At 37.2% G+C, this 25,808-nt stretch overlaps 1 protein-coding gene across 2 annotated transcripts in view; it reads right to left on the bottom strand.

The window, feature by feature from the left end:
- Positions 1-25,808, bottom strand: part of Grm5 (glutamate metabotropic receptor 5) — a 398,805-nt gene that overhangs the window by 114,204 nt on the left and 258,793 nt on the right. For both annotated transcript variants that reach the window (XM_048359891.1, XM_048359890.1), the window contains exon 3: positions 12,887-13,122. In XM_048359891.1, coding sequence (XP_048215848.1) covers positions 12,887-13,122 — 236 coding nt within the window. The remainder of the gene's footprint in view (positions 1-12,886; positions 13,123-25,808) is intronic.

Raw genomic sequence — 25,808 nt, forward strand, 5'->3', positions numbered from 1 at the left:
GGTGTTGGTGACTTCAAGGATATTGTGATCTCACTTTCTGCAGTCTGCCCCTGTTCTCTACTCAATAAATACCTTGTGAAAGGGACCCATGGCGCCTGAAGCTGGCATACGGCTCAGGCCCCTGGTGGCCCAAACCACAATTCCTATGGCCTGGTGTCCGCTGTCTTGTCCCCGGTCGCTGCGGGTTGCGGCATCCTAGAACCGGTCCAAATTCTTCTGTTCTTGAGGAGTATTGGGTAGATTGAATAGTATAAGGAACCAAGATTAATATTAGGGTTAAAAGTATAAAGCAACAGCATTGTGCCATCATTAATCTATAGAATAATGGGTAGGGAATAACCATGTGCTTTATCTAGAGGGAATTAGTTAAGGTTCATTAATTACAATAAAAACAACTCAGAACAAACTAAGACACTTTCCCAATACAAAGAAATAACTTCTAGTTTGAGACAATGACTGCTGTAGTGCAATAGTCCAGAAAAACACAAAAATACTGGGCAGAACTCAGAGGTGGTAGAGAGGGAGCCCCAACAGATAGTAGAGAAATAGGGCAGATGTTATGTTCCTGGCTCGTTTTTAACCAGCTAGCCAAACAGTAAACTTTTAGATTCATATTTCCTGGGTAATAACTTCCAAAATGCTCTGTAAATTGAGAACATGTTTCATAGGTTAGACCACATACAGAAGATTAGAAAGCTAGAAAAATGGCAGAGAAGTAATGCTGATAAACCCAGCTATTATTATTTGTTGTTTTTATAAAGTTATCTTTACGTAGTTGTACAAGGGGGTTTCAGTTCAACATGTCTGAGTGCAAGATGTTGTGATAAGTGTCAGCCTTCATTGTTATAAGCCACAGAAAGCAGATAAATGTTTTAACCCATAAAATAACTTTGAGATAAAATTTTATATCTTTCCAGATTTCTCTCAGATACAACATATGTTAATTACAGGATAACATGCAAAATGTTCTGACATGAAACCTTTGTAGCCAAAATGATTTTCAGACAGTCTATAAAGGTACGAAACTCTTATGATTTGTGCCTTTGTAACCATCAGATATTTGTGACATCCATTTGGATGGGCTTTTATATATTAATCAAATATAATTTTATCCGAATTAATTTTTAGCATTGTTTTTCACTTCTTCTGAAGTTCAGGATGTGCAGAGAAAGATATTATACTGAAGAACTTTTTCTAACAATGATAGAATTTATTGAGTTTTACTAAAAGTGCCAGCAACTACATGGTATGGACTGAGGTAAATAACTTCTCCAAAGTTCATATACTGAAGCTGTAATCATCAGCTTTGGAAGATTGTTTGGCTTCTATAAGATGATGAAGGTAGAGATTATGGGATACATTTATGTTTCTAGAACTAGAGACACCTGGGTCTGATCCATCATTAAGGCAGGAAATGGACTCAACCTGATAGTACTGGTACTCTTGATCTTCCACTCGGTCTATGGATTACTAAGGTATTATGCTAAGGGCTTCCTAGAGTCTATTCCATGTTCTCTTATGGTTTCTGTGAAGAAGGCATTTCAAATGACCCAAATTTCACAGCTGAAGCAAGGGAGGAGAGTTTAAGCAATTGGTCCAGTGTCATAGAGCTATTATGTTTCCGAGTTAGAGAATCAAATCAAAGGTCAAAGTGTATCCAAACCCACATCACTCTGAGGTCTTCAGTGTGCCTTCTTTTGATTTCTCTCAACTCACCTCTCATGAATGAGTCAATTTGTGGAACCTATTTAGGTCGAAAGCATATTGTGCTTCCTGCAGTTCCTATCTGAAAGGTTGATTTTAGAGGCAGTTTCATTCACATCTAGCTTTGACTTTTTCATGCTTCCATTCTGGCTTCTCAACCTCTAGTGATTGTGCACAAGGGATTCTTCATTACCACTGCAGGTTACCAAGGTGGCTAGAACATTTCTAATTGTACACATCTGTCTGTGCGACTTCAAATTAGAAATATTTTAAGTAGAACTAACTATAATTTTTAATGGAGAATTATTCCAATTAGAACATGTTCTACTTTCCTCTTTCTCTGTTAACACTTTTTCAAACATCTAAAATTGGAAAGTAATCTTTGCCTGTTCCCTATTCTTCACTTTGGAGTTTCTAAGTTTACCCAATATTTTACCTTATAGTAAAAGTTCTGTAGCACTCTGAAATTCCAAGTAACTAAAATCCAATAACGTTTCTTTCCTTCTTTGATTACAATGCTACTCTTTTCCTTCTCCAATAAATCTGAATAATCTTCTCAGACTAGTATTTTAAATTGTGATCTTTGCGTATACATTTTCTTCCCGTTATTTAAAAAGGCTTTTATCTATTACATGTGAGAAAAATCCAATTGTGTGCCACTCACAACTGTACTCTTACTCAGCAGGCTAAGATATTGCAAAACTAAGCAGAAAACTCTGTGGCTCTATCTCCAACTAACCAGCAAAAAGTTGGACTGGAGGTGTGGATCAAGTGATAGCATACAAACTTTGAGAACAAAAGAAGCTCGGGACATTTAGTTTAAGCCTAGATTCCAGGAAAATAATAACAAGACAAAAACAAAAGATAAATCATGGTCTTACATACATACCTCAAAATTGTTTGTTTGTTTCCTTTTCACCAACTTTAATTATCAGCTTTATGTATTACTATAGGAGACTTCTCGTTGAACCTATTTATCCTCTACTACATGACAGGCTTTTTATGTTTCTTTGTTAGCTTTTGTCTTTTACTTGTGGGGCTGGAGATCAGGGCCTTGGACACCGCCCTTAAACACTTTTGCTCAAGACTAGCACTCTGCCACTTTGAGCTCCAGCTCTACTTCTGGCTTTCAACTGGTTAAATGGAGATAAGAGTCTAATGGACTTTCCCGCCCTGGTTGGCTTTCCACTGTGATTCTCAGATCTCAGCCTCCTGAGCAGCAAGAATTACAGGCATGAGCCACTAGTGCCTGGTCGTTTTCTCAACTTTATTCTTTAATAAGTCTAGTCATCTAAATCTGGAGGAACTACTTTGCCTCTAACTCTCTCACAATCAGCACTCAACTAAAATGCAGTGTCATTAAGCATTGATTACCCAAGACAAACCATTCTCTTCATCTCAATAGTGACTGCCCGCTAGCCCCATTCCTTCTTTTTTTCTTATCATCCTGACATAAATTCTAAAATACTTAAAGAGATCAGATATTTAGTAGCTATTGCATCCTACCATATAACTCTTAAAACCAGCTTAGGATTTTTTAAAGTGGTACTGTGAGAAATAATATAGTAAAAACTATAGTATTGTGATAACTAACTTCAATTTAAAAAACCACTCAGTGAAAAGAATTCAAGCACCATTTAGGTAATATGCAGTGTCTGTTCTAATACTCATGATGCTTCAAAATAAGCAGGAAAATATTTGGAAGCCACAGCTCAAATATCCTGGATATACTCCAAGAAGAAATTGAATTGAGAGGGCAAATGGGAGTCACCATGGAAACAGATGGATTCTCTAATTCTTATAGTCATTTTGGTGTTGACTGGAATTTACACATCCCGACAAAAGCCTGGAAATTGTTGCCCTTTGGGAACAAGTGGGAGGTAGCAAGTCAAGATAATTAACAACTTTCAAGTATCCAATAGCTTAACATAATAGATTACTTATTATTCACACAACGTTCTTAGGCCAATCATACATAAATCTCCCAAGTGACTCAGGCAACCAAACTTTTTCTATCATATGACCTTAATATCCACACATTCTTATTTTCCAGTCACCTGGATATAGAAGGAAGAAAGGAAACCCAGCATAACCTTTGAATTCTTAGACAGCAGGCCTATAAGTGGCACATATCACTTAACTGTGTTCACTAACAATAGTCACATATATCAAGGTAGATTTGCAATTGACATTCTTTTGGTCACATCATGTCCTGAGTACCTGACAGAATTGATATATGAATATGAGGATTATTATATTAGAAGGAATAATCATTGAAGAAAACACTTGGACTAGGTTTACTATTAGTGGTAAATTCCTATAACATAAAAATTAATAATCAGACTTTCTTAAATAGGATTTAATCACAAGCCTTGCTTAACACTCAACTATGTAGCATTATATTAGTTTTCAAATATTTAAGCTGTGTGTCAAGCTCATGGCTTGAGCTTTTGTCTTTCATCTTATCCATGTATTCTTTCCATTGCCCTTTCTTTCAGTTTACTATCAATTTTTGTCTATGAATATTTCGGCCAAACTTCAAGACCTCCATCAGGGGTACAATACCTTATGAATTAGAATGGTGTCATTAGTGACCAAAGAAGAGCACTTTACAATGCACTCTTCGACTCCAGCTCAACCTTGGCATTTACTCAGGCTGTCCTGTGACTTGGCTTTCCTGTTCCACTGTTTCCAGCTTTCCTTGGGTGGACTGTATGTCTCTTGTTCATAGACTTCCATGACTCTTACTAACTCTTACATATTACAGCAGTGCTTTAATGCCAGGCAGGTTCTGGGATAGAGACATACCACCCAAAGCAGAAACGTAACTACACAAAACCTGGAAATAAAAATCCAAAATTGAAACAACACAAACAAAATGTTGTAGTTTAAGCCATTACTTTGCATAAGCCTCTAATAACTTTTTATTTATTAAAGAGCCAAATTCAATGTAATGACCAATGAAGTCCTACCTCATTTTCTGCTAGCGCTCCTCCACCAACTTACTCTGCTCCCCAAACTGGCCTTCCAAATGTTTCATCCATAGGATTAGATTTCACACTGCATTTTCCTATTTCATACAAAGTCACTTTCTCAGTAAGGTCATCCCTAGCTACTGTAGTTAAATTACATCCTTCAGCAATCTGAATCTCATTACCCTGCTTTATTTTTCCACTATCAATGACCTCTCTCTCTCTCTCTCTCTCTCTCTTTCGTTCTCTCTCGCTCCCTCCCTCCCTCTTGCCCACTGGCTTGCTTGCTCACTCTGTGTGTATATATAACACACATACGTATTGATAAATATCTATCCCTATATATTTATCTCTACCTATCTCTCTAGAGTTTTGTTTTTAATGGATTGCTTTTGTCAGGATGTATCTCCCCTTAATAAGGATACATCCTTTAGGAAGGTAAGTAATTTGGTTTATTTTATTTAGTGCTGTAACTCCAGCATCTAGCAGAAAATAATACTAAGTAGCAAATAGTAGGTACTCAACATAAATTTGTTGAAAGTACAAATATTTTTTCTAGTTCTAATAGTTCATTTTTGTTCTTGACCAGAATTTAGATACCATGACGTTAAGTAGCAGATCAGCTATTTCCCTAGGATCCCACCTCTGCATTGTTCTATGTTACAAGGCCTTAATAATAACTTATTAATGTGAATTATCTTTTAATGGTCAAGCACTTTCACATCATTTCCTCAGTGACCTATCTTGGATAGAAGGCTTTCTTGTCACTTCAGTGACACATCACAGCTGTAGGGCACAGAAGCTTCTTTATTTCACAGCATCTGGCCTGGGTACCAATTTTCTACAATTTTTAAAGGTTATGACACTGGCAATTACTGAAATGTCAAAACACTAGGCCAACTATGAAGAGTGTGGAAACAACCATCCTACTTAGTTACCATGGTAACACGAATAAACGCATGTAGCATCAGTACCAGCCAGGAAATTACAATTAAAAATAGTTTCCATATTGGTTCTGGGAGTGGCACTATTACACAAGATGTGTGCTGTGCTGAGTCATCTCCTGGAGGGAGACAATGTTTAGTGGGTTTTGTTGTTGTTGTTGTTGTTTTGTTTCAGTTACTAGAATTTGTCACCTCACATTTGTACCCTGGATCAACAACTTCCCATTTCCCTCACTTCACAAGCTCTGGAAATCACCGATCTTCTTTGCCTTTATAATATCCACTCCTTTTAGATTCCGCATAAAAGTAAAATCAGGCAGTATTTGTCTTTCTCTGTCTTTTGTTTTGGTTAGTATGTTACATTCAAACATTTTGCCCCAAGTAGTAGTAGTTTCTTTTTTTAAAATATGAAATATTTCATTGTTTCTGTAGGTAAGCACATATATATTCAAATTATACATATATGTCTATGTGTCATGTATTGTGCATCTGGTTCTATATATATATGTGTATACATATACACATACATATATACATGTACATATATAACTTTCTTTTTTCCTTTATCTGTGGAAAGATGCTTAAATTATTGTTACAGGTTACCCACTATCATTCAGAAAATTATTTCCTCTCAATAGGCAACTTTACTTTTTCCAGTTATGTCTGAGAGATATTCATGTGTTTTGATCTATAGCTAAACTACGAATGCACATTTTTACTAGTAAGACAGATAGCTGAATATAAAATTCCAAAGAATGGGTTTGGTAGTGTGCTACGCCACAGCCACTTGCAGTCTTAGTGAATACATGCATCAAGGAAAATGTGAACAAATCCAGCTGGAAACTGGAGTTAGAAACTGTAGTAGAAAGAGAAACATTACCAGGCCGCTAAGACCAATTTATTTTGTACTTTAGTGCAAAAATATTATTTGTACTTTAGTACATTTGTCTTAAAAAACATTAATGAGCTGACTTCAGTTCTTAAATTTAATTTATAATTTGTTAAACGCAGAGCTCAAAAACACCGCAGCCCTTTACATAGTTAATTTTCTTTGATGTGTGGGGTTGGGGGCTTCTTAGACAGTGATGCCCTCAGTTCTTTGTTCTCAGGTTATTTTTTCAGATAGGTTCTCACTTTTGCCTAGGGCAAGATTTGGATCAAGATCCACCCTTTTGTGCTGGGATGTAGGTCCATGGCAAAACACTTGCCTAACAAGTACAACGTTGTAGGGTCTATGCCCAATAACCAAAAAGAAAAAAAAAAGTTGCATCATACTTGTTAACCACAACAGCTACACATTCACAGCTCACTAACCACTCATTAACTATACACTGAGGTCATTTAATGCCGTACGATTTCAGGCCCAGGCATGAAGTCTGCAGTGACCCAGGCCTCAGGCCCAAGCCTGAGAATTCTTTCTTCAGGTTGTCTAGTTAGCCATTGTAACTTTACCTGACTTTGAGAGCAAAGTGGTCATGTTTGTCTAAAACCATCTATGCAATATTTGCTATAAACACAAATCATTCTGCTAAGATTTTAGAAAGCAGAGAAGTTTAAGATAGTATAAAGAAAAATGACCATAAATATTTTCATGCTGGTAAAAGGATATGAGTAATTTTTATTTGTATGTCCATCTATTGTTTGTAACTGCTTCAGATTCTCGGGAAGTATCTTGTTTTCTCTGGGATAAATAACCCTATGTGTAGCAAAGTGACTTTATCAGCAGCTTTGGGTTCAAAAAGTGAGCATCCAACCCATCCTCAAAGGTAAAGGAAAAACAAAATGACGAAACAGCACTACAGATGAACTGCGGAGGGGAGAGGTTATTTTGGCATGAGAGAACCTTGAGAAAAGAAGAGATAAAGCTTGCAAAGAAGGAAGGAATATAGTCAAGCAAATTGGTGGCCAAAATTCCTGGGGGAATGGGAGAATGTTGGGGGAGGGTAGAGTGGAGAAAGAGTCTACTAGAAGAAATTATTTCACATGTGATTCGCAAAGGCCTTTCATGCAGTAAGAGTATAGTTGCTAAATTTCCAAAGCTTAACTGTGCTTAACTTTTTCTTAAAATAAGCATATCCCAGTAGCCACCGCTGGACCGCAAGAGAGAATCTTATTGCCATTTAGTAAAGCTTGGGTTACATAGTTACATTGAGTACTAGAGTGTTCTTCTGAACCCGTTTGCCTCATTCCCATTCTTGTTCGTTTGTTCGTTTGGTCTGGCACTGGCTCTTGAAGTCAAGGCTCTCCTGCTCCTTCTTGGACTTCCATTCAAGGTAGAGCTGTAAAACCGAGCCAACCTTCCAGCATTTTGCTGGCTAACTGGAGATCACAGCCTCCTTAATAGTTAGGATTACAAGTGTGAGCCCCCACTGTCCAGCTTCAAACTCAAATGTACATGCCTATAATGTCATAATACACATAGTGACTTAATATGGGGGGGCTGTTTGTATCCAATACCTAATTTGATGCATAACAAAAAGAAGGCAGAAGATAAAGGCTGTAAGATGTAAAGGACGTAGAGTTTCAGAGACATGAGAGTGAATAGAGCAGACGCCATCAGAACATGAGCACCTTGGCCCTGACTGATAACTTGAAGTGAGTGGCTTTTCCCTGAGGAATTTTGTGCTGGGATAACAACACAGACAATTTAACAATCTGATAGGCCATTCTAAGTGGGAGAAAACAATTTTTCAAGTGGTTGGTGTAAGTGTCAGTGGTTTTGTGAACAGAAGATAAGACTTGAAAATTATAAGTCACCAATTAGACAAGTTTTAATTATAGTAAAAACAAAAGTTTGGGTTCTTTTTGTCTACATGAGACTGAAGGCAAACCTTTAAGAGTGAGAGAGTGTGGTAAGATTAATTACTTATCTGAATCCCCTTAGGATTAATTTTAACCTAAATAAATGAAGGAGAAGTTTGTATCAAAATGATTAGCTAGGGAGATTATATTACTTAAGATATGGATAATGATATTACACATAGCAACAGTGCAAGTCAGTACTAGTGGACAATTTCATAGTAGTGAATTCACATAGCAGTGAAGAATTACGGAAATGGTAGAATTAACAGTATTTGCTCTTCTATTGGCTAGAAGGAAAAGGAATCATCCATTCATATATCTTGGGAGAGAAGTTAGATGAGTATAACATTTACTTACACTGGAGTTATGAAAAGGAGGCAAGCAAAGTTTGGGATGAAGATTGTAGAAGTTATAATGAAGTTAATTTTAGATATGTGTATCTAAGTTTGAGGTGCCCTTAGGACATCTAGGTGAAGATGTCTGTGTGTTAATGTCATGGGTGACATTTCTAGAAACTACAGAATGTGTCAAGGAGACACTGTAGACGGAGCTTCCAAGTGCATGGCAGGGGGAAGGGGAATTGTAAGAAAGATACTCAGATTGACTGAGAAATGCAACAGTAGGCAGTTTTTAGGAAACACTGTTTAATCTAACTCAGTCACCTTTATTACAGTTAGATAAACAATTATAGAAGACATTTATTCTGAATATTTTTAATTTACTATGATAGATTTATAATACCGCTTAACTCTTCCATAACTGTTAGTATTGATTGTTTAGGACATCCATCATATGAAGCCCAGTACATAAATATATAGAGTCAATTATATATAAACTCCAAAGAAGTATGGTAGAGGATATAGAGTGAAATAATAGTAAGATTTAGAAATGTGTGTAAGAACCAACCTTTAGTGGTGTGTAGTAAATTAAAGTATTCATGTGGTAATTTCTTATTACAGTCTATTTATCCAGTAAAAATGCCTAAATGGGTTGAAATGAGAAATGAAACAAGACTCTTAAAAAGTAAAAGAATACAAAAATGAAAACCATTGATAAATACAAAGGAGAGCAGCAAAGAATGACAAGTAAAGAATGTTTCTGAATCCCAAATAGGCCAAAGAGAAAATAGTTGATGAGAGAAATAATGTGGAAGTAAAAAGTCAAGCCTCTGACTACGCAGTTCATAATGCATTTATCCTACAAAGGACCCACATCCTTTGTAAGTTATGTGAAAAAGTCTTAAAATGGATACTATAAATCTGGGTCAGTGGTACATTGGCTCCTGTATGTAATCCTGCCCACTCAGGAGGCGGAGATCTTTGGATAATGGTTAAAGCCAACCCAAGCAGACAAATCTAAGAGACTGTTAATAAGAAACAAATTGAAATGGAGGCATGGCTAAAGCAATAGAGAGACAGCCTTGAGTAAAAAAGCTAAGGAAGACCACAGAGTCCTTATTTCAAACCCTTGCATCCAGTACTTGCACACACACACACACACACACACACACACACAAATACTAAAATATGTAACCTCAAAGACAACATGTTGCAAAAGAATCAATATAATAATTATATTGGTTATCAGATAACTCAAATTGAAGTATAAGATTCAACTATTACTTCCTATTCCTTTTGTAACACACATTGGTTAAACTCTAGGCGAATCTAAATTTAATTCTAAGACTCAGTGCTTAATGTGACTTTGAGGAAGTAATTTTGTCTTCCTACGTTATACTTAAAATGAAGGCAATAAGACCTGGTCCCTGCAGCTCACATGAATCGCAGCTATTCAAAGGGCGAAGATCTGGCGGGTTTGAAGCCAGCCTGGGCAGGGAAGTCCGGGATCCTGTCTCCAATTGAACACCCAAAAGCCGCAAGTGGAGATGTGACTCAAGTGGTAGGGCAGTAGCCTTGAGCAAAAAAGCTCAGGGACAGCGCCCAGGCTTTGAGTTCAAGCCCCAGGAATGGCGTGCGTGTACACACGCACACACACACATGCATGCACACATGTGCACACATGCACACGCACGCGCACACACACACACACACACACACACACACACCACACACAGTAATAGCTAGGTCTAAGGGCCTTAGCCAGTGTTCTCAGCTACTCAGGAGCTGGAGACAGAGGATCAGTGCTCTTCCTGGGCAACCCAGCAAACTAGAGGCCACTGTGGGCGCCTAAGATTCTGTTTCAAAATAAAAGCTAAGCGTGACTGGGGGTATGACACAGTGATAGAGCCCCTGCCTAGCATGGGGAAGCTCCAGGTTTGATCTGTGAGAGTATGTGTACAGGTGTACACACTCACGCACACACAAAGATAATACTAGTACTTTCCTCTTGAGAAGAATAACAGATATTATACATCAAGTGTCCAGGTTTGTATATCAAACAACACCTGCTTTCAGACAGGATTCCAAGGGAGGACGAGAGTGAAGAATGGCGGTGTCTCCACTCACATGGACAAGAGCGTAGCAGCAGCCTTAAAGGAAGTTGTGACATGACAGTTTCCATAGAAACAATATCTTCACAGAAATCGACCAGAGCCCACCAAGACTGTATCTAAGCAACACCTCCAGCAAGGGAAGAGAGAAGCATGGCATCCTTTAAGAAGGAAGGCGTTTCAAATAAAAAGGGCTGGGAATGCGGCTTAGTGGTAGAGTGGCTTCTCTAGCATGCATGAAGCCCTGGGTTCGATTCCTCAGCACCACATACACAGAAAAAGCCAGAAGTGGTGCTGTGGTTCAAGTGGTAGAGTGCTAGCCTTGTGCAAAAGAAGCTCAGGGACAGTGCTCAGGTCCCTGAGTTCAAGCCACAGAACTGGCAAAAAAAAAAAAAAAATGAATGAGGACTGGGAATGTGGCTTACATTGCATGAAGCCCTGGGTACCACATACACAAAAAAACTGGAAGCGGTGCTGTGGCTCAAATGGCAGAGTGCTAGTCTTGAGCAAGAGAAACTCAACGATAGGGTCCAGGTCCCGAGTTCAAGCCCCATGACTGGCAAAAAAAAAAAAAAATTAATGAGAAATCAGAGAAGCTAAAACAGTCTCCAAATTGGAGAAATAGTTGAATGGGAAAATGGGGTGATGTCTTAATGTCCTGAAATGAATTAGGTGTTCAGCTATCTGACTAAGTATCTGCTCTGTTCCTTACATTCTTTACCAGATAGCTGTAAATCATGTAATTTGTGTGTTTAATTATTTCTCAACATCTTTATGTATCAGATACATTTAGTTCTATTGGAAAGTGAGAAGGCTACGATTCCCCGACATAAATGACTCTTGAAAAATCATATAGAGTCTAATCAAAACGGTTTCCCACATTCAAGCCCCCTCCATCTTGCTAGGGCCCCACCTATTGCTGCAGACCTTGTGTTTGTTCAAAGTCCTTGGACATTTCTAAGATCACTTTTGTTACTAATCACGTATTTGATAATATAAAAGTACACTGAACCTATCCAATCTCTTTGATGTTGATTGGATGTGTCTGTGTTTGATGATGACAATGTGCTGTGTTCTTGTTTTTGCAGTAAAGCAATAAGAACATGAAAAAAGAATCAGAAGAGGGGATAGATGATCCTGGCAGAAGTCCCTTGAACACATGTTGGTGAGGGGTTGTCATCCACTGCCCTTAGAATATATTCACAAATCACCACTTATCATTTCCATCATTTTCTGGAAGAAGGTGTGGGTGGGATGAGTGTTGTCACATCTCTTGTTAATTTCAATAAAACAAAATCTTTTCAGAATTTACATATGGATCAGAATCATATTTTCCTGACTATTTGAGTTACACTTTTTTTAGGATGTGCCAGATCTTTGCTGATAACACTAAAATATTTGTTGCTGTAACCAATGCCCATCCTAGAGACCAAGCTTTTGACTCAGGACTAGTTAATACCCTGAATACAAAGCTTTTGATGAATGGCTGAATACCTAACTCTGTTCAAGTTATGTTTCTTGAAACAACATGATGAGGCATAGCAAAATCATGCTCTTTCCTGGTTGATTTATGTAAGTTGCAGTTGTATCAGCCCTTAAGTATTCACGTATTCATATATTTACGGTTTCATATATCTTGCATTACTATGTGAACTGGCCAAGATTACAGAAAGGAGTAGAAGATAATCACTATCTTCAAGAATGTCAAGGATAGTTCTATTCTGAGCTCATATGTTCCTTTTAGCCCAAATGCCCTGCAGAAACACATCCAACTTTTTTTTACTGGTATAAATAGAAACAAACTAAACATATTAAATCTCAGCAGAGTAAACACTTGCTCAGATATATCTTTTCTTGGTGAGAATAAGACCTGTTTATCACCATTAAGTGGCAATGCTTATTCTATTTATGAGTCCTCTTCTCTAACAAATTACAGGCACTATTCCCATGACACAATTTATGTAAATTGCAATGGTAGTGTTATCCACTTGAAATGAAATAATGAGTCTGCTTACTATTGCAAGTCTTGTTGTATTTGCTGTTCTCCTGTGCAAATCCTTCCAGACGGCACTGGAAGCGATGCTGCCAGAATTCCTGAAACCAAGGGTTCCGAAGGTTTGTTTCTGGCCGGAGTTTCAGGTAATAGTCATCAAACCACTTGACATCGGGAGACTGGAGCTTGATGGTGATTCCACCCACAGCTTCTCGCTGATACCCATCCGTCACATCGTACCTGTCAGCCCAGCCGTCACTGTGGAGAAACAAAGATCCTCCTCTTAGAACAGATATTTTCTAAGGAAATGAACTTATTGCTTTGCACCTTTTTTTGACTTGAAATAGTAATCATAAAACTACTTCAGACTATACATTATACCTAGGTGAGAGTTAAGACAGCAGATTATTAAAATTAAAAAGCAATACCAAAATTAAGGCTTCAGAAGGCTAGGAGGGACTAATCTTATTGGAACTGAAGAAAATAAGTTTGAGCTTTTGAAGAATTCTACTGGTTGCAAAATACAGTGTATGAGCCAGGTGCTGAAGAGCCACACCTGTAAACCTAGCTTCTCAAGAGAAACTGAGGATCTGAGCCTCCTGAGTAGCTTATCTCCAACAACAGCAAAAAACTGCAAGTGGAGCAGCTACTCAAATGGTAGAGTAACACTCGAGCGAAAAAGCTAAAGCATGGTGCCTGTGCCCTGAGTTTAAGCCCTAATACTGGCACACACAAAGAAATGGGATATATGCATTCAAACCCCCTAATACCACAAGTCACAGTTTTTGCTGGCTGTTTAGTAACTAGGTCCAGTTAGCTTTCATTATATCCTTTTCTTTCTTTCTCTCTCTCTTTCTTTCTTTCTCTCTTTCTTTCTTTTCTTTCTTTCTCTTTCCTTCCTTCCTTCCTTCCTTCCTCCTCTCTCTCTTCCCTCCCTCCCTCTCTTCCTCTCTCCCTTTCCTTTCCTTTCCTTTCCTTTCCTTTCCTTTCCTTTCCTTTCCTTTCCTTTCCTTTCCTTTCCTTTCCTTTCCTTTCCTTTCCTCTCTCTCTCTATTTCTTCCTCTCTTTTCTCTTTCTCTTTTTCCTTCTCTCTTTCTTCCTTCTCTCTCTATCTCTTTCTTTCTTCCTTCCCTTGTATCTATCTATCTTCTGTTATTATTTTGTTGCCAGACCTGGGACATGAACTCAGGTCCTTGGTGTATCCCTGAACCACTGGAACCCAGATTTCTTTTATTTTTTAAATAATTTTAGGTGAAGCATAGTGAGAAAATACACCATGCATAACATTAATTTACCCCTCACGTGACATAATGTTTATTTTGTTTCTATTATACAAGAGAATTAAATGGGTTGAAAAACAACCAGCCTGATAGTTCTTCGATTATGGAATGATTTGTTAAAGCCACAAACAAAAATATTTAGTCTACAATCCATATATTCTTTCCTATTCTCAAATAAAATTAAAATATATATATATTTGCAATTACAATAGAGTGTTTGAAAGGACATTTAACAGTGAGATATCAGCGCTTCTGACTGGAGTCATATCTCTCATAAATATTGTCATTCACTCAATTTAGGAATTTGAAAACAAAAGTTGAAATCATAATTTTTTTTTTTTTTTTTTTTTTGGCCAGTCCTGGGCCTTGGACTCAGGGCCTGAGCACCATCCCTGGCTTCTTCCCACTCAAGGCTAGCACTCTGCCACCTGAGCCACAGCGCCCCTTCTGGCCATTTTCCATATATGTGGTGCTGGGGAATCAAACCAAGAGCCTCATGTGTAGGAGGCAAGCACTCTTGCCACTAGGCCATATTCCCAGCCCCGAAATCATAAATTTTATCTTGGAATAAGAGAGCCTAAGAGTATAGGGAAAATATTCTAAGCTTATGTGCAAAATTCAAGAAACATAATGCTGCAAACAAAACTCAGGAAAATGTGTTTAATGTTGAAAATAACTATACAGCTTGTGGGGGAAAGACTGGGAAGAAATAACTGGGAGAAAAGGAGGGAAGAGATGCCACTCTTTAAAAAAAATGTATTCATTACCTGACTGATACCACTGTAACCACTCTGTACATCACCTCCAAATAACAGTAATAAATAAAAAAAATTTTAGGTATATGATCAAATTAAATTTGAGAACACTCTACATCATGCAGGAAAAAGTCTGATTTGCCCATCTGCTCTCCAACTGGGAAACACATAAACCATGCTACCTGCCCGGTTTCAGGGATGGTGACCTTCTAGCAAAGATGTGTCCATTCTCTAAAGCATAAAGACAGTCGAGAGACATTCGAACCATTACAGACATTTGAAACTAAAGAAGTTCAGAAGGAACGAGGCTTGGCGCCTCCTGAGTGCAAGGCAGCAAGGAGTTTGAACCTGTGCTGGGGTTGAAGGATGATGGACACTAGGCACAGGTTAAGGGAAGAGGCTTGCATTATTGATCATGGTTTATCTTCATCAGAATATATTTTACCCTTAAACTCAGAACACATAATCTACTATGTTTGGTATAAAATCAATACTAGGGAAAAAATATGTAAGTAAGTAACTAACACAGAAGAATGCACTTTTTCCCCAGTGTGCTCTGCTTATGGTATATGACTTAAAAAGCGATAATTAAGAGTTGTTTCCAAGGTTATAGATCACTCATTAAAGTACTACAGAGGTTTATGATGATGAGAAAATGTTAAGGCATCAGTAGGCACGAGAGGAGAAAAGAAATAAATAAAATGAAGCATTTTTCTTCAAAGTTTCCTTGACATGAGAGCTCATTAAAAGTTATCTATGGTGAAATTTGAAAAAAAAAATGTGGCAGATTAGGGGGGAAATGTCATGCAATATGTTTTGTCTCAATGTTGCATTTGGTTACTTCACACATTATCTTCCCTCAAGTTTCTCATTTTCAGCTCCAGAGATTTTTATTTAAAGCTGACAAGTTGAAATGAAGTGGGCTTGTTTGCCTCATTTTCCCAGTGTTGGGAGGGTTTATTATATCCCTGGAAGGAGAGCAGGTCTCTTGGCCCTCAGGGGGTGCAGGGGCGAGCTACTAATCGGGCAGGAAGCTGTGTCTGTCAAGCAGAGTCCCATTCTCTTAGGAAGTGGGAATTTAAATGGTTCCTTTTGTTACTGTTAGCGCACTCTTATGTAATGCTCTGATTATGAATATTACATAAGGGATGGAAAATTATAATGGGTCCAATTTACCCTTCACCATTCATTGAATTTAATGGGGATTGTAAAAAAGCCTTTCTTGATCAACTAACTTATAGGCAGGTATTATCTGCATAGAAAAAGTGTCGGTCCCAGAGAATGTGAATTCACTCATCAATGTGCTTACTTCATGTGTTTTTCCCTTTTGATTTCTTAAAGTATTTAAGTTTAAAAAGTAGAAAAATATTTTATTATTAGCTTTCTAATTTGGGGCTATCGGTTTAAAATAATCATTGTTTTAGACACTTAAGAGTTGACAAGATAATAAAAACTACAAACGTATCATGTCACTGAACACTGGTGAAAATAAACAGAGGGGTGGGGGGAATGGATGGCATTGTTCAAAAAGAAATGTATTCTTTATCTGACTTATGTTACTTTAATACCTCTTTACATGATATTTAAAATAAAAAATAAAACTTTTTTGAAATAATGATGTGTCAAAACAGGATGATTCTCTTAAAACATATTCAGAGTATCTGTAATATAAATCCTAAGAAAGATCATTGGATGCTGCCTAAATGAAAGAATGCTGCATTGACTCTAGATTATTAGTAGCTAAGATTATTATAAATAGGCATTTAGAAACTTGTTTAAAGTGTTAGAATAATAATCCACAAGTAAAATGAAATGTTGAGTAAAACTTGACTTATGTTCTACCACCTTTGGTAGAGTGACCCTTCAATATGTTGGCACTATTATATCTTAAGTGACAAATATTTTAACAAAGCAAAGGAAAAGGGGAAGAGGATAGGGAAAGGAAATGACATTTGTTGAAAACCCATCAAACTTAAGGTATGTCTATGGATTCCATCCATCCACCCACCCACCCATTTCTATCCTTCCATCAGTTCATCCTTATAATTTCTCTCTCTTCCCTACTAGTGGGCATTGTTTCATACTTTTCTGTTTCATACTTTTCTCTCAAATTTCTGAGCACGGTACACCATGGGTATTTATAGACTGGATTTACAAGTTCAGACCTGAGGGGGTGGTTCATCAGTACAGCACTTGCTTTGCACATACAGAGCTCTGAGTTTGATTTTGAGCACCACAAATGTATATTTGCAAGTTCAACTACTTCCCAAAGTTTACTTTCACCATCAAAATCATTATTCTTATTTCAATTATTCACAGAGATACACACAAAGAAAGAAATACCCAAATCTTCAGATATGCATTTTCTCCTCTGAGGTTGAACAAAGTGGACTTTTTTTTCAGAGCTCATACTATAAAATGTGCCTTTTGGCATTTTACTTAATGTAAAGTTTTTTATATTTATTGAGTTAGTAATATATATCAGACAATTTTCATCCAAATGAATAAAATACAATTCATTGCAGGTTTTATGCTCATCAAATAGTATGTATCAAGTAAGAAAATATTTTTAAAAAATCATTGTTGTTATAACAGTGAAGTACAGAGGTTCCCCTTACATAACTAGGAAATGAGTACATTTCTTTTTGGACAACAATACCCCTTCTCTCACTCTCTCCTCATTTTTCCTTTCCATCCCTACCGTCAGGTTGTACAGTTCATTTTCAACATAGTGTCTACCAATTACCATGGCTGTTTTGTTCCTCCACTTCTTTAAATAGGAACACACATTACACAAATTTGTCTACTGACACTAGTCAGTAGACAAAGAGGTTAGAGCATAGAGGTTAGAGCTATCTTAACATCTGTTTCCTCTAGCAGCACTTGTCAGTACTTACTAACTGTATTTGCTGCGTGTTTGTAGAGGAGTTCAATGAATGAAAAGAACTGACTGCACTCATGGGCACAGACATGTAGAGGAATGAGGAGAAGGGAGAAGCAACAAGGAAGACAGAGGGGGAGTAATTTGAAAACAGTAGACATATATGAAGACAGCATTAGGAATTTCATTGAAAACTATTGATCAATAGGGAATTGGGGGAGAAAAAAAACAATAGACAGGTAAAGAGGCAATAGGATTATTCTGAGCAAAGTATACATACACATCTGCAATATCCTATTGAAATCCTTTGGTGTAATATATATATATATATATTTAAAATATATGTTGTTAATATATGTTTGTTTGCTTGTTGTTTTTTTTTTGCTAGTCCTGGAGCTTGGACTCAGAGCCTGAGCATGTCCCTGGTTTCTGTTTTTACTTCAAGGCTAGCACTCTATCTCTCCAGCCACAGCGCCACTTCTGGCTTTTTCTGTTTATATGGTGCTGAGGAATCAAGCCCAGGGCTTCGTGCATGCAAGGCAAGCACTCTGCCACTACGCCACATTCACAGCCCCTGCTGATATGCTTTTAATAATTAAAAAATGAGCTGGGTGCTGTTGGCTCCTACCTGTAGTCGGAGTTACTAAGGAGGCTAAGATCTGAAGATGGAGATTCGAAGCCAGCTCAAACAGGAAGTCTGTAAGACTGTTATCTCCAATTACATAAATTGGAGATAATAAATTCAATAAATAAATGAAGGTAGTAAATAGGAAATAAAAATAAAAAAATCCAGAAGAGGAGCTGTGGTTCAAGTTGTAGAGCTCTATCCTAGAGACTAAATGCTTGGCAACAGTGCCAAGGCCCTGTTCAAGCCTCAGGACTGCACCCCCTCAAAAAAGGGGGAGGGGGAAAGGAATGATAAGAAATCAAACAGGTTGTGATGTGAGAGGAAGGGCACCATCAGGAGTGAGGAAGGAAAAGGAAGGGAATGAATGGCAATGAATAGGGTGGATGTAGTTAATTCTCCTGTAGGAAAAGAAATAGTGCAATCTGTTGAAATTGTTTTGTATGGCTAGTGTGGTAGAAGAGAGTAATAAAGAGGGTGGGAATATTGTATACATGTATAGAAATGTTACAATGAGTGAGATTAGGCTTATTTGGATACATTTTATCTATCTATCTATCTATCTATCTATCTATCTATCTATCTATCTATCTATCTATATCTGTCTGTCTGTCTGTCTGTCTGTCTATTATCTATCTGTCTAGCCAGTCCTGGGGCTTGAACTCAGGGCCTGAGCACTGTCCCTGGTTTCTTTTTGTTCAAGACTAACACTCTACCTCTTGAGCCACAGTGCCACTTCTGGCTTTTTCTGTTTATATGTGCTGAGGAATTGAACTCAGTGCTTTATGCATGCTAGCCAAGCACCCTACCACTAAGCCACATTCCTAACCCCGTACATGTGTGAAAATGTCACAATGAATCCCTTCTTGAACAACTAATGTAAGCCAATAAAACAAAAACATTGTACATATAGCTTTAACTGTGCTATTTTCTTCTTCAGGCTTCCAGTGTGTCTTTGGCTACTGAAACTGTGGACATTTGAAGGAGAAACATACATTCCTAACCTACTTTAGGAATGAATCTTCACATATATGTACCCATTCTCAAAACACCTCTATGGCTTGTACTTAGATTCCTTTATGCTCAATATCTCTGGCCATAAATGAAATGCAAATTAGATTGCTTTAAATCTTTCCCAGAGAGGCTTTAAAAACAGTCATCAAGTATTTATTGTACTTATATACTGATATTTGAGTTGAAACCTCTTTGTACAAGAAAATTTTTTTAAAGGCCATTTTGTTTCAACTTTCATATTTAATGCTATGGATCTACCAAGAATTTGCTTTTGTTTTCTTTCTTTCTTTCCTTTCTTTCCCTCCCTCTGGTCCTCCCTTTTGTCCTCCCTCCCTCCCTTTCTTCCTTTCTTGCTTTGCTTTCATTTTCCTCCCAAGATTTCCTTACCAAAAAATTTATGCATGGTATATAATTTCCCTTCTTCTTATGTCCTTTCAACCCTATTTAACATTAGTTATTTCAGTTAACAACTCATAAAACTTAAAGTTTAAGTTTTCTTTCTATTCAACATGAAGACCTTGTTTAAAACATAATTTTTACACATAATTATCCATATAAAATTTATTTTCTGTATCTTTAGGATTTCTTTTTTCATTTGTATTTTATTTTATTTTGTTAATTATTTTCAAAGTGATGTAGAGAGAGGTTACAGTTTCATACGTAAGGTCTTGGGTACATTTCTTATACTGTTTGTTACCTCCTCCCTCATTCCCCCTCCCCCTCCCCCTCTCCTTCTCCCCCCATGAGTTGTTCAGTTGGTTTACACCAAATGGTTTTGCAAGTATTGCTTTTGTAGCCGCTTGTCTTTTTATCCTTTGTCTCTTGATTTTGATATTTTAAAGATTTCCCCCACACATTTAATTGCTATCAATTAGTTGAACACAGAGCTTCAGTTTATTTCCAAATAAACATACATTATATCTTGATCAGGCTCAACTACTTCTATTACTTTCCCTGTTTCGAAAACCAGTGTCAACAATCTCACTGTTCCTGGGCTGGGAAAGTGGCTTAGGGGTAGAGTGCTTGCCTCATATGCATGAGGCCCTAGATTTGATTCATTGGCATAAACAAAAAATAAATAACAATCTCACTGTTCAATTTTACACATAAATTATGCTGACCATATTTGCCTTCCTCCTTAGTTCAACCTTTTTTACATATCTAGCATAGACTAAATTACTTTATAGCAATAAATAGTCCTACTACTGCACTGATATAGGGCAAAAATGTATTTCTTGCTCAGTTTTACCTTCCCTCTAAATGTCCTATGACCCTGCTTCATTATCATGATGGACGCACAGCCTGGAAGGACAATCTACTTTAGGACATGACACTTCTGTAGGACCAAAATAAAAATAGAGCATAGGAGAATCACACAACAGTTTATAGGATTTTGCTCAGAAATGGTGCATATTATTACTTCTTTCCAAATAACGTCTGACCCAAAGAAGTCATACAATGAAATCAAACCTAAATAAGTGCTTGATTTTTTAAAATCCCCAAGAGAGCAGCAGTGAATATTTTGAAAAAAAAAGTACAAGTTTTCACATTTACTAAGTTTTGAGATTACATTGAAGGAAACCATAAATTAAGAAGGTCATAGATGTTACATTCCAGAAACTTCAATCTAGTGGACAGATGGGACAGAAGAGATACAAATCCACTATACACATTGGTATCATCACCAATAAGAACTAAGTGCAGTGGGAAAGTACTTCAGTCAACTCTGAGTGTCTCCAAATAAATTTGAAAAAAATTACAGATGATGAAATTACTGAATTATCATTTATTGAAAATCAGATTCCCGTCCTGACTCCTCAAGATGAATCGCTGATCTTCTCAATTAGCATTCTGGGTGTTTCTAAACTTCTAGTGCTGTTGTTATTTTTTTCTTCCCTTCCACCCCATGAGCAGACTCAAATTTAAGTAGTTATACTTACTTTTACAATCCCTTGATTTCTTTGTATTGAAGTTAATCACATACAATGGGTAAATGGTTGAACTCTCAAATGGTAACATGGCTATTTACTGTATTTCAGTAGAGTCCCTGGGCAGGCATCTCATGGTGCTACCTTTCATGGGAAAATATATGAATAAGTCACAGTATTGGGCTATAATAATAGGCACCCAAAGGACTATTCCTGAAAACTAGCAGTTGTTAAATTTGCGTCAGGAGGTGTGACTTTGGGAGCAGGTAAGGGAAGCATGTCAGGCACGCATAGTTATTCTTGCTCCCTGATACCTTTAGTTCTTCTTGCCACGATGGTACTAGTTAGGCTAATACTAATCACATGCATGTTGCTTATTGGAGACACAGTGCATTGATTGTTGTTTTTTCGATTTTTAAAATTTTTATTCTTTTCTTATTTATTGTCAAAGTGATGTACACAGAGGTTAGAGTTTCATACGTTAGGCATTGGATACATTTCTTGTACTGTTTGTTACCTCCTCCCTCATTCCCCCCTCCCCCCTTCCCATTTCCCTCTCCCCCCATGAGTTGTTCAGTTGGTTTACACCAAACAGTTTTGCAAGTATTGCTTTTGGAGTCATTTTTCTTTTTATCCTGTGTCTCTCAATTTTGGTATTCCCTTTCACTTTCCTAGTTCTAATACCAGTATACACAGTTTCCAATGTACTCAGATAAGATACAGTGATAGTGCAGGTACAACCACAGGAAGTAGATACAAGAGGATCATCAACAATAGAAGCTACAGTTTCACATGGCATGTTGAAAGTAATTACAACAGTGATATATCACTTGTTTCCATAACATGGAGTTCATTTCACTTAGCATTATCTTAGTGCATTGATTCTTGTTCCTCTAAATTGTTACCCTTCCACCCCTCCAGATCTGTGGAGATGTCTTTCTGTCTTCAATGAGCCATTCCTTTAAGCTTTCATATGTTTCCTGAACTGATAAATCAAATTCATCAAACAGACAGACATAGCTTCTATGAAACTTCCAAGATCTTTCTTGACCTCCCTTGGGTTTAACAGTTTGTTCTCCTCTGCTTCTAAAATAATAAAACATCCATGCATTTGTTTGTTAAACAAGTATTTCTTAACTGATTTTCAAAAGGGAACAATTTTATACTAAGCAAGAAAGCAAGATTTCTACTCTCATGGATGTAGCATGGTGATGTTTCTATGAAATTGTAATTGTATTAATTGTACCTCTATATCCTTCAAGTCATTAATACCTTTTGCCTTTTGGATATCTTGGTACCTCAATATTTGCTACATTGTCTGGTATGTTGTAAACATTCAATAAATGTTTATTATCACATTAGAAATTAGATTTTAGGTAATGAATTTCAAGTCACATAAAATTCTTTTTAATTGTGACATCTACTTCTTTCTAATTGCGAAAACATCATGGTAGAATGTGCTCTTGGGAAATGACTGAGAGGCCAAGTGTCTCTCTCTCAGGCACAAACCTCATCATTCTCTACCTGATGCTATTCAGGCCAATGAGCACATTCAGTAGGCGACAATCTAAATCCAATATTCCAAATCTGTTCACAATCCACAAAAGTATTATAGGAACTACTGTTCTGTTCAAATGTAACCATCATCCTGCCAGATCTTTTACCAACTGCATCTTAAAAGATAATTTGGGATTTTAAAATTCTAATAGTAGAAGTCTACTGGCTGATTGGCTTATTTATCATGTCTTTTTTTTCCCCTTCCAAGGAGAAGTTAGCATGCTTTAAGGCCTTTAAATAATCATGATTCCATATCTTAGCTATGCTAAATAATACTGAAATGAACAGGGTTATGCTAGTGGCTTCAAGGTGGGCTGGCTTGTGGTCAGTTGGGTAAATGCCCTGAACATAGGTAGCAAGATAAATAGAAAGCCCACAGAATGGGAGAAGATCTTTACTAGCTATGCATCAGACAAGGGCCACATATCTAAAATATATTCATAGATCTACAAATTAATCCCCTCAAAACAAATCCTCAAAGAAACAACTACTCCATTATTAAGTGGGCTAAAGACTTAAAGAGAGACTTTTCTTTTTTTTTTCAAATTTTTATTATCAAACTGATGTACAGAGAGGTTACAGTTTCATACATTAGGCATTGGATACATTTCTTGTACTGTTTGTTACCTTGTCCCTCATACCCACCTCCCTCCTCTCCCTTTCCCTTCCCCCTCCCCCCACCCCGGAGGTGTTCAGTTCACTTACACCAAACAGTTTTTTTTTTTTGTTTTTTTTTTGGCCAGTCCTGGGCCTTGGACCCAGGGCCTGAGCACTGTCCCTGGCTTCTTCCCTTTCAAGGCTAGCACTCCGCCACTTGAGCCACAGCGCCGCTTCTGGCCGTTTTCTGTATATGTGGTGCTGGGGAATCAAACCTAGGGCCTCGTGTATCCGAGGCAGGCACTCTTGCCACTAGGCTATATCCCCAGCCCTACACCAAACAGTTTTGCAAGTATTGCTTTTGTAGTTGTTTGTCTTTTTTTTACCCTGTGTCTCTCAAATTTGGTATTCCCTTTCAATTTCCTACTTCCAATACCAGTATACACGGTTTCCAATATACTCAGATAAGATTACAGAGATAGTGTAGGTACAACCACAGGAAGGTGATACAAGAACATCATCAATAATAGAAGCTACAGATACACATAGGACGTTGAAAGTAGTTACAACTGTGATATAACAATTGTTTCCATAACATGGAGTTCATTTCACTTAGCAGCATCTTATGTGTTCATAAGGGTATAGCTATTGGGCCTTGTGATGCTCTGCTATGGCTTGCCTAAACCTGTACTAATTATTCCCAATAAGGGAGACCATAGAGTCCATGTTTCTTTGGGTCTGGCTCACTTCACTTAGTATAATTTTTTCCAAGTCCTTCCATTTCCTTACAAATGGGACAATGTCATTCTTTTTGATAGAGGCATAAAATTCCATTGTGTATATGTACCACATTTTCCTGATCCATTCGTCTACTGAGGGGCATCTGGGTTGGTTCCAGATTCTAAAGAGAGACTTTTCCACAGAAGAAATAAGAATGGCCTATAGACAAATGGAGAAATGTTTAATACCTCTAGCCTTAAAAGAAATGCAAATTCAAACAATATTGAGATTCCACCTCACCCCAGTTAGAATGATCATTATCACAATAACTAATAATAACAGATGCGCGTCGGAATGTGGCCAAAAGGAACACTACTGCACTGTTGGTGGTAATGTAGACTTGTTCCATCAGTATAGAAAGCAGTATAGAGGTTTCTCAAAAGATTAAGCATAGAGATTAACTATGACCCAGTTTTGTAACAACTACAACTCAATATCGTAAGTCTACAATTTATACTTACAATCAACCTTGAACAGATTTTTCTTGAATAGCATTATCTAGAATTTTTCTCTGTGAACAATTTACCCAGAAACATTTGTTTTCCTATTTCTTGCTAGTGTTATTTTTCTTATAAACTACATTTTATATACATGTTGGCCCCTCTTCCATTGGTATGTTTGTGGGTACAGTCTATCTAATTACAACTTTTAAATAAACCCTAATAATAGTGCATTCTTCTAATTTTGTTATTTTTGCCAAGATTATAATAACTATTCTTGTCCTTTTCTACTTCCATAGAGTTTTTAGAATTGGTCCATAAATATTTTCCACACATCCCAACGTATGATACTGTAACCTCTCTGTACATCAGTTTGATAATAAAAATTTGAGAAAAAAAATATTTTCCACACTTTACCCTACCTAAGAAAATCCCACTGGAATGTCTTGTCCAAGATGTTACCTGAAAATGTGGATCCATATGTTGAAAAAATTCTACATTATTTTTCTAAGTTGACAACTGATCTAAATGGCAAGAAGCTGATAAATGGTAAAATATATACAAAAATAAGGACACCGAGAAACTCTCTTTTGAATGTGGCAGAGAAAAAGCTTCATTTTCTTTGTATGTGGTACTGAGGAATTGAACCCAGGGCTTCCCGCATGCTAGGCAAGCGCTCTACCACTAAACCACCTTCCTAGCCCTAGTAATATTTTATAGTACGAGGAAGAAGGCAAGTATAGAAAATTCCAACTTTTCTAATTTGATAGATTGTACCATTCACCAAGGAGAAATATGATGAGATTTTGGGAAGCATGTGAATGAAGAAATCATAAAATGAGGCCATGAGGAAGGGGGGGGCACATGAAAGGATAGTGAAAATAAGAACTGGTAAAAGAAGGATTATTTAGAGTGGGATATTAGATTTCAGATTTCTGTTATATCTGTAGAATCTGTGCATATTATAACTGAGAGTTAGCCTGATTTTTCCAACCTATGGGCTGTTGTTCCACATTCCACATTTGTCTTTCTATGTGTGGTTTATTCCACTAAGCATAATGCAAGGGATGAACAGAATTCATTTGTT

Source organism: Perognathus longimembris, chromosome 13 (genome assembly GCF_023159225.1).
Source record: "Perognathus longimembris pacificus isolate PPM17 chromosome 13, ASM2315922v1, whole genome shotgun sequence".
NCBI classification, from domain to species: domain Eukaryota; kingdom Metazoa; phylum Chordata; class Mammalia; order Rodentia; family Heteromyidae; genus Perognathus; species Perognathus longimembris.